This window comes from Pomacea canaliculata, linkage group LG4 (genome assembly GCF_003073045.1).
Source record: "Pomacea canaliculata isolate SZHN2017 linkage group LG4, ASM307304v1, whole genome shotgun sequence".
In the NCBI taxonomy this organism is placed as follows: domain Eukaryota; kingdom Metazoa; phylum Mollusca; class Gastropoda; order Architaenioglossa; family Ampullariidae; genus Pomacea; species Pomacea canaliculata.
In genome coordinates, this window is record NC_037593.1 from 31,448,963 (window position 1) to 31,464,547 (window position 15,585).

Below are 15,585 nucleotides of genomic sequence, written 5' to 3' on the forward strand. Positions count from 1 at the left end.
CCATGGCATCTGCCAGGCTCATCAATCTGTGGCATCTGCCAGGCCAAAATACTTATGGCCCATTTCCCAGCCTTGTAGACTGGGCCTCTTGTCTTCCTCTTTTCCCTTCCATGATCTTAAATAAACCTGTTTATTCAACAGGTGTGGCTCACCCGCTCAACAACTACGTGAAAGTACGCTATGTTGTTCGCATAACGATGAAATGACTAGTGATGGATTTCTCCTAACATCAAGATTGGTCCTTAAGTGATGCCTGACTGAGCCTTCTCTCAGCATCAACCACACAGGGCAACCTAACAAACACTGAACATCCTGGTGGTGATCACATGACATAGTTGGCAGCAAGGGGACAGCTCTGTGCTCGCTCGCACAACATCTGGTCTAACCGCTCGTTTAGTGCAACGGTGATGTAGTTCTTCCAGTCGTCCGTGTCTCCTGTTTGTAGAAAGCATTTGTCTTTCAGTCATTCGTGTCAGAAGACAACCCTCCGTCTCCAAGTACATTTTAAATGTTTAAAGTAAAATTGTGCCTAAACTGCAACAAGAATAATTTTACAAGCAGTTCTTAGTGAATTTAGAGTATTTCCCCCTATCAGTCAATCACCCACACAGTCTGAGATTCATGAAACAAGATAATTCTACAAAATCTGCAAATTTACTACAATTTATATCAAACTGCAAGGTTCCTGAAAATCTACAATAGCTGTAATTTAACCAATGCCCTCTCTATCCTCAGAGCAAGATACCTTTTCTGTAAAACCTGTAGATGATGTTGCTTGGATCAAGCTTTTCTTCTGTTTCCTTTTGGTTCTTGAAGCTGCAAGCATCTGCAATAGCCTGGGAAAGTTCTTGTGAAGCAATTATTCCGAGAAACTGAGCCAGGTCTTTGACAGTCTGCGTTGGATTCTGAGGAGAAAAAAAACCCCCACATAAACACAACATTTGACAGCTAAACGGAGCTGAAGAAAGCAAAGTATCGAAACTCAGCAATAGTGGCGTGGTAAAATATATACTTCTATTAATTACTTGCATCTCGCGACACAAACCTCTCAAATTTCAACAGAAATTGCCACATAGAGGAATGCGTAGATATTTTTCTTCAACATTTTTGTGTAGTATCAGCCTTATTATGTTCTTTACACCTAAAAAAGTGAAAGATGGTGCTGATTGTATCTGTGTGGTAGAGGCTGTTGAACGACTGGTTGGTAGGGGGTTAGCAGTCCATGGCGCTCGTGTTTGTTTTTAGTCCAGTGGGGACCGAGGGTCCACTGAGAGACAAGTTCTTCATGTTAAGCTGTGGTTTCACAGACAGCTGCAGGTGGTCAGTAAGTGGTCATCATAATTAACATACGCATTGAGGGTGATATTCACAAAGTGTTCGCGAGTGTGTGATGGGCTGCATCTACGTACAAGACATAATTAATGCACCTTTAGGTAAAATTCTTTTGATATGGAAAACTTCAAGTTATGCTTTACACTGGCAATTATTTGGAAAAAAGAACACACTGCAGCTCTCTTTCTTTCATACACAGAGTGAGAAAGAGAGAGAGGAAGAACATGTAAAGAAAGATAAATGGAAAAAAGAGAATGAGAATCGATAGGACCAGGCTTACCATCAAAGCTTTCTCATAACACAAGATAAATACGGGATGGTCTTTGATTGAATTCATAAACGTGGTCACGCCTTCCAGATGTTTGAACCAACCACCGTAAGCCACTATACAGAACAACAACAACAACAGAAAATCATCTTGTGATCAGAGCACGGTTGTTCATGTCGGTCAGTTGCAGCACTGGCGTAATGGCGGCAACTATCACGTTGCTGCAGCTATACTTAAAATATTTTTCACAGTTACTTCCACATCTTATGTTACACAATTAATTATTACTTCCTAAGCATGGGTTGCACAGTTAACAATCCAAAAAAGAGAACAAAACTGAAAAGAAAAGCGCATGATGATGATTTGTACTGACAGAGACTGGCAAGGATGATTATGCTACTTAAAAAGCTAACTCGAGCACAAAAGCCTTTGAAATCAATGCATATAATTAATTACAAGCTATTCCTTTTCCAAATATAGATTTGGATAATGATCAAGTTGTGTTCGCAGAAGGAAGTTACTAAAACGATAACAATGTTGACGACGACAATGATAGTAGTAAGTAAACAGCTTGGGACTTACTGGGTGGAGTAAAGAAGAAGTCTGCGTACATGTCCATGGTCATCTGGTTGCTGCTTCCCGCCATCATCTGCGTGCCCTTGACCTGGCAATACCCAGAGGTCAGCACACTTTTCAGGTGCCTGAAGACGTACACTATCTTTGTTTTCTTGTCCTTCACCTGACGAGGCAACAGTTCGAAGGGCAGGTGAGAACCGAGGATGCGCGGGGAGTCAAGCTGTTCGATGTTCCCGTGATCCTGAAGGTCAAGGAAGGCAGAGTCAAGGCCGCGTGGTCCGAATTCTGCTGACCCCCGTAGTAACATGTCGACCACACGGTAGATCCAGTGAGTCCCTTTGCAAATGTAAGCAGAAGACCAGTTTATATATCAGCTCCCTATATTAATATAATAAATAAGGTAAAACAGAAGCATAACACACGCACACTAGTTATGAATTTCGTAATGAAAATGGTTAAAAGGGAAAAGTTCTTCTTTAATATGCATACTTGAACTTGGTTGTGTGAAATGGTTGCAGGAATGTTCTTGTTTATCATTGAGTAGTGTGGCAAACTGATTCTTGGAAACAAACATTTAAATCCTAAACAGAGTAATCTTGCTGAAAATGTTTCGAGCAAGTGCGATATTGCTAAAAGAGGCATTTTAATAATAAATTATCTCAGCTGAGTTTGGAGCTGAATACCGTTTTCCCGTGCATTATTTTAAGGCTAAATTGTTTAGGGCTATCTGATTCTGCAGGTGAGGGAAGCACGTACCTGATTTTGGAAAAGAACACAGCAGAACATCATCAGGACGCACTTCGAAGTCTCGAACCTTTTCCAGCACCGTCTCCAGGGGCAAGGACAACTGAGGCATGACCATGTCACCAACCTTTCCCACACGAATGTCCTTATGGCTAATAGAGAAATGCTTTGGTTTAGTGTCCACGACTTCTGCCAGGGTCTGCATCGTGGGCTCTTTTACCTCTTGGTAGCGGCTGAAATCGAAGAAAGATGTAGAGAATGAAGAGGAAAACGCGGAATAGGGGGTTTATATTATGTATCAACAGATCTCTTAGTTTGGTGATGAAAAAAGTCCCAAAATATCAAACCTAGCGATAATTTACTCTGAAACAATGATAACACAATAAAAAAATATTAAAAAATTAAGAAATGCTGTTAGTGCAAGGCAGGAGAATGTAAGGACACAGCATACTGAGACACGTGACATATATATACCCTCGATGACGGGTAATACCAATTCGTCTGCTCAGCCACACGTTAAGTAGTTCAAAGTTTCTAAAAAGACAGATAAATGAATAGAAAAATATGGAGTTTACAAAGATTACCGTGACTAGGCAAGGAACTACTTCAGATACACTGACTCTAGGGGTCGGTTGTTAGGAGCCGTGACTAAGTGTTAGTCCAGGTGAGCATTAACACGGATCGCTATGGCTCCAAAAGAAATAGATAACAGCCCATCTTTATCTCAACACGTTATATGTGAAACAAGCTTTTATTCCTACCTTGATCAGTCAGTCGATCCAAAATGTACCACCTTTAAACCGTCGAGATTTATATAAAGGCACGAGAGAGAATGCGCGTGCTGACTCATCTACAATCTAGGTTAAGTTTACTTGCTGCAACCTTGAACTGGAGGGTATGCCCCTTGGGTCACATACACCATGAGATGTTTGACACAGATATCTTTGAGTCTAGCTAATGGTTCGCTCAATAACAACAAGTATGAGATTCTCGCGTCGACTTATAATCACTCATGTTTAATGCATCCTCTTATCTTGTGCTGTCTTCCTTTTTTTTTTTTTTTAAATATAAATACAGCAGCATAAGAACTGAGCAAAGGCAGAGTCTATCTTGCAAGAAAATGCGAGAAGTGTGTTAGCTAGACTGTGTGAAAAATGTGTGCAATGTGAGATTATGTGTTTATATACTGTCAGTGTTTGAGAGAGAGAGAACATTGAGTGCGGGAATGGCGTGATCACATCCCGTGTTTTCTGCACCAGACCTTCATGGGGGTCATCACGCAAGATAACCTTTTTTTTTTTTTTAAAAAAAAATCTCCATTTGTGGAAATCCCCGAAAAAACGTGAAGCAGGGCTAGTGGCATGGAAGCAACACTTTCAGCATGTATGGCGAACACTTGACTGCTTCGTCATTCGCCGATAAAGCTACACAGACTACAGCGCCATGAATGGTCATCATATTACAGGTCACTGCACTGACACAAACTTAACAGCCATATACAGTGTTCATCTTGATAGTACGGTTGCTGGGATATAGCGCTATATAAGTTCACTTTAGTATTTATTAAAATGAGCAGTGACTATGTTAGACCTGACCTCTGACCTTCTGTGGTGCTAGAACTCGGAAATCTAAGCTCTTTACATTGACTTCGATCTCTTATCATCCCCAACTGTGATGTGTTTAATACATCCGTTGAGATAATTTCACTCTGTCTTTACAACAGCCTGCACTCACCGCCGACAGTTGTACAGAAGTTACGAGGCTATTATGGCGACATGGGGCACAATTAATGCCTCGTGAGTGTTAACTACTCGCATCTCACCGACAGCAGTAAACTCCAGCGACCTCACATGCACCACTGCACGATGTTCAAAGCATCTTGTCCTTGTCATGGCGGTAAGTTCATTGCTGACAAGTCAGGATCGATCTGTCCACGGGATCGATTGACCTGACGCATCTCGAGCTAACCCCAGAATAGGTAACTGCCACTCCACGTGTTTCGTCGGATATTAAAACGAAAGGTTTCTGATGTTAGAATTCTGGAGCTGACAAGTTGATTGTTTTACGTGTCTACCAGAAGCTGTATTCAAGAAGAGAGGGTAACTTTACCCCTGGGACTATAATTATAAACTTGTGGCAAAGATTCCTTGAGGTAGCGTTTATCCTTGATTCCCCCACGTTACCCGTCTATGGCTAATGTTCCCTCTGTTTAGGATTTTGACAAATTTCTTCCTCATGTGATGATAACATCTGTTTTGATTCCCAAGCTAGAAGACACACATCAGCATTCTATTCTCATGGCCATTGCAGTAAACATCGCCCATCAGTCAAAAAAACAAAAACAAAAAAAACTTGCGAATTAAAATACTCATCATCATCCATGCCTTTAAGAGAAATATAGTTTCCTCCACCTTCTAAATAACAGATGCTTAGATCATATTTTGTTGATATATTAATGCACCTGGTATACCATACCTTAATACGGTTATTATTACCCGGTGTCATTGAAGGGTATGGTGGGTTCAGATATTATTAGCGAAAGATTGAAGTTATTAATGACATCATCACTGCTACTCCTGGTGGAAACACACTGATGAAACTGATTTTGTAGACACCTACCCACCTTTTTGGCGCACTCTTTGCTACTGGTCTCACCTGCCGTGTGACGGTTTATTGATTCTTGATTGTTTTTTATTGTTGTTTTACTCGTAAGCTCAGTCAAACAACTTGTGCTGCCTGAACATCTGCACTGTTGGCGGGCGGGAACAGGTGAGTCTCACAAGTTTGTTCTTTGCTCGTATTCAACCCTATTTGTGTACCACTTTTCATTTGTACAGCTATTCTGCCACTCAATTAATCAAACTAACAATTAAGTGCTCTTTTTAAAATCAAAAGACTTTGATGTATTTTGATACGATTGAATTTCCAATTGTATTTCAATGCCAGTTTAGAGGACATGTATCAAAACTTTTCCAGAACATTGTTTTTATTTACGAATTACATCCTTCACTCTGCGTGTTGTAATTGCTGTACTATTTTCTTCACCGGACTACACAAGACTGATATTGTTTAGACTGATAGCGACGAGCGTGTGCAGTGAATGAAATTTCGACATTTTCTCTGCTAAACCATTTTACCCTTGTCAAAAAATCCGAAGTATTTGAAGACATCACAAAACTTATTTTAGTCGAAAAACGCAGCAGGTGCTGTTCCTGAAGGGAAAGGACTAAAAGTAACAGAATCGAACCTTTTAAGTTTAAGGGTTGCTGTCGAACCTCTACATCACTATTACAGACTGCTCAGTCAAAAATGTGGTCATTTTATGCTTCATAATTAAGAACCATCATTATTGTCAGTCGTATAGGTCTGAGTATCACAGAGCATCTGAAGACATTACAAGTTTTGTCTTCTAGGCTGTATGCCATTCTCTGGAATGCATTGAAAGACAGGATGGAACACATTTGGATGCTGTCTCACCTTCCCCATTTTTTTCTACCTCTATATTTCTTGGACTGTACCCGCAGGACTGCATTTTCTGACAATCACATGATGTACTCATACCAACTCATCTTGCATCTTTTTACAGTGACCATAAGACTTTCGTACTCCTCAGTTATGTCGATGATACTTTCGTATTTCTTTTCTGGTGGTATGAAAGTGAAACTATCATCCGGTGCCGTCTTCCTCGCAGCCGTTAGAGACTGTAAAGAGACATCAAACCGACAAACTAGTTTGGTTTTTCACCAACTGCGAGACAAAGAGCTTTCTCTGTTAGCCTGCCTCACCGACCAATGTCTACTGTCATATGACTTACGACTGTTGCAGATAAAATGATTCTACAGTGTCTAAAAATAACCTTCATCAAGCTGCTGGCGCTGATCATCGTGGTGCTTGTAGTGCTTCTGACGATCTACACCAACACTGATATCATCGCCTTCCTTACAAATAAAAAACAAGGTAAGGTATGAGAGTGTGGACACTTTGTATTGCTATCAAGGTTGTTGTCATCACGAACATCATAAAAGTCTCAACAGAGTGGGCGTAGAAGTAGACAGCTGTAAGTGGTTCATCGGTTTTGCTTGCAGATATCATCCCCTCTTGGGATTACCTCCCCTGTGACTGGAGTGTGGACAAAATTCCCCGCCCCATGCGCCATCGCGCTGTCCTGGAGTGTGGCATCTCCACCCGGATTTATTACGAGGAGGTGCCATTCAATACTACACCGGCGGTGACGACACTGGAGTCTCACGATCCCTGTCTGGCTCACCTGGCGCAGTCCACGTGGTGCAATGACCCGGGGATGCGCGTGCCCCGCCTCGTGCACTACGTGTGGTTCACACGACACACCCTGCCCCTGTACACGTTCGTCAGCGTGCTGAGTGCTGTTCGCCACGTCAGACCCTGCCTGGTGCTGTTTCACGGTGACGTCATCCCCGAGGGCCCCTACTGGCGCGCGCTGCTGCAGCTGGTGCCCAACATCGTGCACGTCAGATCCCAGAGGCCGCGCCAAATCTTTGGTCACGTGATCGATGTTGTAGAACACAGCGCGGATGTAAAGAGACTTCAAGTTCTTCTGGGTAAGAAATGAAAATTCACACACACTTAGGTTCATATGGTCGCAAGTACTCAGCATTCTGCCGAATACCAATATTCTAAATAATCCATCAAATCCTCTATCTCTTTATCTATAATAATGATGATGATAATAATAAATAATCGTAATAAATAATAAAAAAATAATAATGCTTTTGAATTTATAATTACATTTTCCTTTAATTCTCACTCATCAGTTGCTACGATATTCCCATAGAAGTCCTCAACAGGAGGATCGTTCCTGCTCGTGCTGACATTACCGATTCTAGGGGATAGAGTCCCCCCCCCAATTTTGTACCATGCTTTGCACTCTTATCTACCCACCCACGTTAATACTTGAGATAACCCATAGTCACTCAGAGTTAAGTAGTAGAACAATAGCTCCCTTAGAAAGGTTTCTCCTCTCACAAGTTCTCTTCAGACTATTGTTTCTTTGTCTTCTCTGTTTAATGTACCTACTGTACATTTCTGCAATGTCTTTATTATGCATATTTTGTAGACATTGTCTTCCCTGATCACCGTGTTAACATTCTCACCTTTGAATATATTTCTCCTTCTCGTTTGTCATTTAGAATATGGCGGGGTTTACCTTGATACCGATTCGGTGGTTCTCAAATCCCTGGACCACGTACGAATCCATCCCGTCGTCATGGGAACAGAAGTTAGTGGCTGGAACTTATGTAACGGCATGATGCTGAGCGAGAAGAACTCCACTTTCCTACAACTGTGGTTAGCCACGTACGTGGATTTTGACGATTCCCAGTGGGCTCAACACTCTACTCGGGTTCCATACCTGCTGTACCTCCAGAAACCCGATCTTGTGCACGTCGTTGACTCCTTCTTCAGACCCAACTACGTGGACATCGGCAAGTTTTATCGGAGCGGCGAGATACACCAGTGGGACGACTTGCTGGCCCTGCACCTGTACGTGAGGTTCCACCTGAAGTTCTTTGCCGAGGGTCAAAGTGCCATTCAGACAAACTGCACGATGGGAGAAATCCTGCGATATTCCCTGCACGGTGCTAGTGATGCTTGTCAGCTGACCACACTGATAAGTGGAAGTGACGGAATTTCTAAAAAAAGAAAAAAAGCATGATTGACAGAAATATAGTCAACTAACTTAAATAACCTGACATCATTCTTTATGTACTTTACTCCTTTAGCTGCTCACAATATGTTTCTGTCAACACAACTTTTCAACTTTGGTTATTCTGCTTGTATGTTTTTAGTTCGTGAACTCGTTAGAAGTAAACATGTAGCACTCTTATTTAATTTCTTTTCTAGCTACAGGTTAATTTATCTGAGTTATTAATTTATGGGAAATTTAGCTGGTTTTCATTTTTGTTCAGCTGATAACCAGCTGTAACTAAAATCTAGCCTGTAACATATCTTGGAAATAATGAGCAATGATTAAAAGGAGATGAGAAAATAGTAGTAAGCGATTAGCACGAATAAGTAATTAATGTATTGCTTTATATCTTATGATTATATTTTAGTACGGTCTGATATTTCCCTTTCAGTGTTAGTAGCGATGTTTGCGATATAGATATATATTGTTGTTTCACATCATCTAATTAGTATATGCAGCAGCATCAACTGATGGCAATAGCTGGAATGAGGACAACTTAGGTGTGCTTTTCTTTAGAAAATAATGATTACTGTTGTTTTTTATTTGTTGTAAATGTCTATCGTTCATATTGTTAATTTACTGAATTAATTTACAATAGTGTTGTGGTGGAGCTTTATACAAATGTTTATTACCATCACTATCTCCGTGTCGGCAAGCAGGTGTGGAGGAAAACTCGTCTCCGCCAGAAGAGGCGGTGTCTCAGCGAAGACGTTGTCAGATGGACCAGCGACCCTGCGCATGCGTAGTGCAGCCGCGCTGACAGGACACGTGTCTGCTGTGTGCAACCTCGAGCTGTTGATCTTTATTTATTTCTTTTCAACTAGAATGAGATCGATCAAGAACTCTTTTCTTTTTCTTTAAGCCGATCTCGGAAAGTGAGCTTAGGACCATCATACTCCAGTCCAAACCCACAACTTGTCCACTGGACCCAGTTCCCACCCCACTGCTGGTAGACAGTCTCGACATCCTGCTCCCTGCCCTCACAGAAATAATAAATGATACCTGGTCCTCCACCAGACTCAAAGGCAACATTCAAATGTTCTCTGAAAACATATCTGTTCACTAAGTACTATCCCTGAATTACTATTCCTAACTCCCTGGCAATGGTGTCTGGCATGTTATCATGTAACGACTCCATCTGACACTATTTATAGTATCTACATCCCTTCATACCTTCATCCATTGCTTCACGCTCTACTGCTGTACCTCATCTTTATGTTGTTCAGTGCCTATCCGTACCTCACTGTCCGCTGGCTGTTATCTTTCATTTATCTTTATTGGTCTGAGCAGTGTGCGATCTATCTTGGTCGTGATGATGCGGGTTATAAATTCACATTATTATTATTATTATTATTATTATTATTATTATTATTATTATTATTATTATTATTATTATTATTATTATTATATTTCCCATTATTATATTTATTATTACCCCTCAGCCTGAGACCCTTTTCAGCACGGCGACTTCACTGTGACCCTGTCCTGACCCCGAGCGTGCATGACGTGTGTCTGTATTTACTTTGTGTATGAGTGCGTGTGTGTTGTAGAAGTGAGCGTGTCTGTTATATGCAGATGTTGTTGATGATTTAGTCTCTGTATGATTTGAGTAAAGCGCTCTGAGCAAATCTTTGGAATCATCATTACTATAATTACTACAGATCAAATAAACATTTTATCCATCACTAACGAAACGTGAGATCGAATAGTACCCGTATGTGCTGCAGGTATTTGCCCTAAAGTTTACCCAACTTGAATACTTTACTGATTAACTGTAGTGATAGTAGCACTGTATTTAAGTCATGATATAAATTCGACAAATTTTAATCTGTCTAAGAGAACTGACATTTTAGCAAAAGCAGCTTGAAGCAGAGGAATCCAGTCTCACTAACAGATTATTAAGAACTCTAATCATCGACATCTTGTACATCACCTGAACACCTCCACCCGACAGTGTATTTGAGATGTTAACAACATGATCCTTCACTTGACACCCCTGAAACAAAAGCTTCACCCTATTGATCATTTACACATTTAATAATATAGATTTATAATGATGACAATATTTTATCCTAGTACAAGAAAGTCCTCAACATCTGCCATCTTCACCTACAGCCATCACCTTCACTGCATTTACCTTTTTTACCACTGCATTACCACTTCCTTTGCAGTTGTTGTCCATCTTTTTTCCTTCTGCAAATAGAACCCTGTTTCGTGTGTTGATTCAACCTGAGTCCATCTGACCTCTGTCCCAGGATTTTTTTTAAGCTTAAACAACTTACCATAGGTCAGAAAGTATCTGAGGTGAAAGTTAACACATCACAGTGAACTCAATGACATGCATGGTGTCAATTCAACATCTAAGCGATGTTATAAGGCTAATAACTTTGGTTGGTCTCCATGCTGCTCTCTCACTGGATGTTAACAGGACCACTGTCTTGCAATGGTTGGACTGCATGGCCTTCTTTCTGTTTTGAGTTGTGATATGTCTGTTCCGTTCAACACTCTTTTTTTATATTTTGTGTGTCTGTGTGATTGGAAGGGTAAGTCCATTAACTGGTGATCAAATTGACTCTTAACTGTGGTTCAGTTGACTTTGGGCAGTGGTCAAATCAGTTCACACATGCTCAAATCAGTAACAACCAACCAGTGAACCACCATAAAATAGCAGAGAAAAAGGAAAACTGAGGTACAGTACCGTGTTGAGATACAATGGGTCAAAACGGAGAGTGCGCAGGTGGCAGCAGGGGTAAGTTCCCATATATGACACTGGGGTTCCATGCTCATTGTTGTCACATTGAGGGGGCTCGGGGTGGTAACGACAATGACCAAATTCCGTCGCAGGAAACACATCACCACAGCCGGAGCAGGTCAAGACATTGATTCTCCCTCAGATCCGCCAGTAGACATCTCGCCATTGCTTCAGTTGTACTTTGGAGGTTGCCAGAGAAAGGACAACCGGAGCTGGCGAGAAGGCGGTACGAGTCGAATCAGCACTACAGAGAATGCCGAGTGACGGTGCTCCACCATCACCTGTTACAGCAACGACAACCCACCGACAGAGGGGAGGGCCGTCGCGGTATTCGTTAACCCGAGCAGCGAGCTGAAGATAGTCCCGACCTTGTGCACCGCACCGTGACGTCCGGGGGACCTCTGATAGGGCATACACGTGAGCTATCGGGGACCTCTGATAGGGCATACACGTGAGCTATCGGGGACCTATGACAGGGCATACACGTGAGCTATCGGGGACCTCTGATAGGGCATACACGTGAGCTATCGGGGACCTATGACAGGGCATACACGTGAGCTATCGGGGACCTCTGATAGGGCATACACGTGAGCTATCGGGGACCTATGACAGGGCATACACGTGAGCTATCGGGGAAATATGACAGGGCATACACGTGAGCTATCGGGGACCTCTGACAGGGCATACACGTGAGCTATCGGGGACCTCTGACAGGGCATACACGTGAGCTATCGGGAACCTATGACAGGGCATATACGTGAGCTATCGGGGACCTCTGATAGGGCATACACGTGAGCTATCGGGACCTCTGACAGGGCATACACGTGAGCTATCGGGGACCTCTGACAGGGCATACACGTGAGCTATCGGGGACCTCTGACAGGGCATACACGTGAGCTATCGGGGACCTATGACAGGGCATACACGTGAGCTATCGGGGACCTCTGACAGGGCATACACGTGAGCTATCGGGGACCTCTGACGCAGGGCATACACGTGTTTGCCTACGTGTACACTTGTCTTGTGAATAGAACAGACGGGCCAACCCACGTACACTACAGCTCTATCCCCACTCTCTCGTGGCAATGTACTCCAATAGTTGACCTATAACCTAACTACCTACAAGTGTAGCTTATCGACTTCAGGAAACAAGTCAGGTGCGGATACCAAGACATTTTTTACTTCCTGGTTCCCAGGAACAGTTTATGCTGGAAAAGGTGGAAGATTTATTTTACTCCAGCGAAGGGTTTTGTTTTGTTTGGTTTGTTTTTATTATCTAATTTAAAAGTTCCTTTTTTTCCCGTTCCTTCTTTATTTTTCCTCCTTTTGAATTGCTGGGTCGCACCTTGTGACCTCCAATGAACTTGTGTTTTGAACTTTCCATACGTGTGTGTGTTTATCTGTTCACTGAGCAGCGATTGGCTTCGTTGCTCGGTCTGTGTCTGTGAGCGCGTCTGTGTGTCTGTGAGCGTGCCTGTGTGGCTGTAAGTGTGTCTGTGTGTCTGTGTGACTGTGAGCGTGTCTGTGTGATTGTTAGCGTGTCTGTGTGACTGTGAGTCTCGCGACGCCCGATCGCGCTACGCGACAGTTGTAATGGTGTCGGATTTTTTTGGTCATTTTTTATATTTGTTTTTATGAGGGATCACGTGACAGCAGCTCTGTGTGCAGTTGGGTGCACTTCAGTGTAAGTGTGTGTGTGTTTAGTGCTTCTCTGCACACCGAGACACACAGCTAGTCCCCTGTGGTGTCACCTAACGCAGTGATATCACTGATCTCTGCTGACCCTTGACACAATGGCCTTTACCCTCTCTGTGCACTCTTCCACATCACCAGTTCCGGTCTGGTGACCACGTCAACTGTCCATTGTGTCCACCTTGGCCTACTATAGATGTATATTTGTAAAGCCTTCAGATGTTTGCATCACGGACTATTTTAGGGTACATCCTCACATTTACACCCGCGATTTTGAGGGAATAAAACTGAGATTGTGCGAAAAGAAAAATTGTGGTCAGATAATGTCAGATCTTTACTTGGTGACACGTAGGTGAAAACAACGGATTTGTGGAGATCGAAAACTCCAGCGTAAGAAATAAATAAAGAAGAATGGATGGTGTTGGAAGGCAAGTTTTACCTGGAAAGGTTTTGCGTGTATCAATCGATCAAAGAAAAGTTTGCGCCAGAAAGGAAGGCTGTGATCGGATACTACCAGTCCCTGGTGTTTACTCACTTCAGTATCGTAAACAAGGGTATTTCAAGCTCCAGACACACGTACATGCTACAGGCACTGCTTTCTACAGAAATTCGTGTGCTGCATCACCCACCCGCTGTAAGTTGAGGGGCAAGACCCGGGTACAGAGTAGACAGAACAACAAAGTGTTGTTCATCTTACCTGTCACAGCGCTCAGACTGACCTCTAACCCCGCTCTTGATAGGCTCTGTGCAAACTGAAGGCTGGTTTGGGGACAGATTTCTCCTCCTCCCATACACAAGAAAGTGTTTGTATCAGTCAGATATCTCAAGCTGAAGACAACTACCGTCAAGTACCTCGGTTATGCCATGTTTTAGTGTGGGGGGTGGTGGTGTGGAGTGTCTCCTCCCCATCAGCAGGTGACCACAGCCCGCTACTCAATGGAGGCTGAGTGGTGTACAGTTCCACAAGTTAGGTCATGCACGTGACCTTTCAGTGTCAAAACCAAAAGAGTTTTGTCAGCTCAATGCTTTATTCCCCATCGCACCTTCAAAACTTCCATATTTTGCTGGGCTCTCTAAACATTTAAAGTAAGTTTATTACATGCGAACATGTTTTGTTCTGAATTTCTTTAATGCAAGAAGCAGCCCATGAGTGTCGTTAAATTGTTTCAAAGTTTGGCCCGAAGTGCCTTAGTCCATCATTCTGTAGCAACATTTAAACCAAACAGTTGAGGTCGGGGGCAGACTTTACAAAAGGGAGGAGCTGGGTCCTCCCCACATAGTGTTTCTCCCATTTCCACAGGAACATGAAGACCAATAATGTTTCTTTCCGCATTGTCCTCACAATGAAGGACAAATTAGTCTGTATTGTCAGCAATGCCTCTGTAGCCTATTCTTTATGAACAAGGTCTAAAGCTTGACAGTTGTTCGGTTCCAACCCTGTGGTTTTATCAAATTTTTTTTGTGGTGTTTTAGTTTGGGATGTTTTCGTTCTTTAATATGATTTATTTTATGTCAAGCCTTTCGCGAAATCCTGTTGACTGCCAAGCGAAACCATATAATCTAGTGGTTACACACAGCACCATTTGTTTGACATCAATTTTTGTTAAAATCTATAGGTGAAGCTAATTTTTTATGTATTTTGTTTTGTTTTTTGTTTAGTCTTTCCCTAATATGAACTTTCCCTAATATGACCCACTACTACATGTATATACACAGCGTTGGACAATTGCTTTACTAGTTGTTTTTAAGATAGAAATCGCATCGGCAAATATACGTGTTATACATTAATGGGACAACTCTCACGTGGAAAACACGCGAACGAGATGAACATTTTCTCAGCATCTACCATCAACTCGAGTTTAATCTGTTACGATGGCATCAGTAAGAATGGATCAGAGAGATTGCGAGAGTGGCTTGGCTACAACGGCTACAATGGGGGATCACGCCTGCAAGTAAGTGTGATTCTGTGACGAAACGAGGCGGAGAGAAGGATAGGCCTAACTCACCGGAGGGGAAAGGGGTCACTTAAGCTGGCTCGCTCACCCGACTTTAATTCGCCCTCTCACCCAGTCACCCGCCTGTTCGCACGTCCTCACGCTCACTGACAGTCGCTCTCCTCGCGTGCGCAGACACAACTGACGAGACAGTTGTACGGATTATAAATTTATAATTAAAAATCAGCAAAGCAAATTAAGTTGACACATACGAGATGCAATATGAGTCTCCAAATACACTAATTATTATCAGGTCGCAAAATGTAAAGAATGTAAATGAGATAAACACACTTTCCTTCTATCCGTCCGAAAACGCACTCGACGAACACTTCACCAGTCTTTGGACAGTTCTTTCACAGAACAACCTTGGTACACTTTTGTCGTTACTGGCTGAGGTCACCAGCTCCTTGACGCACTGTCTCTAGTTCACTCGCATTGCTGCTCCTCTGGTTGTCCCGGGCAACGGATGCAGATGCGGCGACGCTCTCAGGCGACAGTGGTCCGG

At 42.6% G+C, this 15,585-nt stretch overlaps 2 protein-coding genes across 5 annotated transcripts; one reads left to right on the forward strand and one right to left on the reverse strand.

Moving 5' to 3' along the window:
* Window positions 1–4: 4 nt before the first annotated feature.
* LOC112563081 (sulfotransferase 1A3-like) lies at window positions 5–5,546 on the reverse strand. 3 transcript variants are annotated; one of them, XM_025236801.1, is made up of 6 exons: window positions 5,396–5,546; window positions 2,933–3,153; window positions 2,183–2,512; window positions 1,613–1,716; window positions 746–905; window positions 5–435 (listed from the first exon to the last, which is right to left on the reverse strand). In XM_025236801.1, exons 2-6 carry the CDS (start codon window positions 3,123–3,125, stop codon window positions 323–325), a joined length of 900 nt encoding a protein of 299 aa, XP_025092586.1. In that variant the 5' UTR covers window positions 3,126–3,153; window positions 5,396–5,546; the 3' UTR covers window positions 5–322. The 3 variants fall into 3 exon arrangements, with proteins under 3 accessions (XP_025092586.1, XP_025092584.1, XP_025092585.1); XM_025236799.1 differs by lacking the exon at window positions 5,396–5,546 and adding an exon at window positions 3,682–3,879; XM_025236800.1 differs by lacking the exon at window positions 5,396–5,546 and adding an exon at window positions 3,505–3,651.
* Window positions 4,659–9,886, forward strand: LOC112563080. Of its 2 annotated transcripts, none has more exons than XM_025236798.1 (5): window positions 4,659–4,816; window positions 5,634–5,689; window positions 6,746–6,877; window positions 7,006–7,497; window positions 8,086–9,886. In XM_025236798.1, the coding sequence occupies exons 3-5, from the start codon at window positions 6,751–6,753 to the stop codon at window positions 8,607–8,609; spliced, it is 1,143 nt and encodes a 380-aa protein (XP_025092583.1). In that variant the 5' UTR covers window positions 4,659–4,816; window positions 5,634–5,689; window positions 6,746–6,750; the 3' UTR covers window positions 8,610–9,886. The 2 variants fall into 2 exon arrangements, with proteins under 2 accessions (XP_025092583.1, XP_025092582.1); XM_025236797.1 differs by having other exon boundaries at window positions 5,639–5,689.
* The last annotated feature ends 5,699 nt before the right edge of the window (window positions 9,887–15,585 follow it).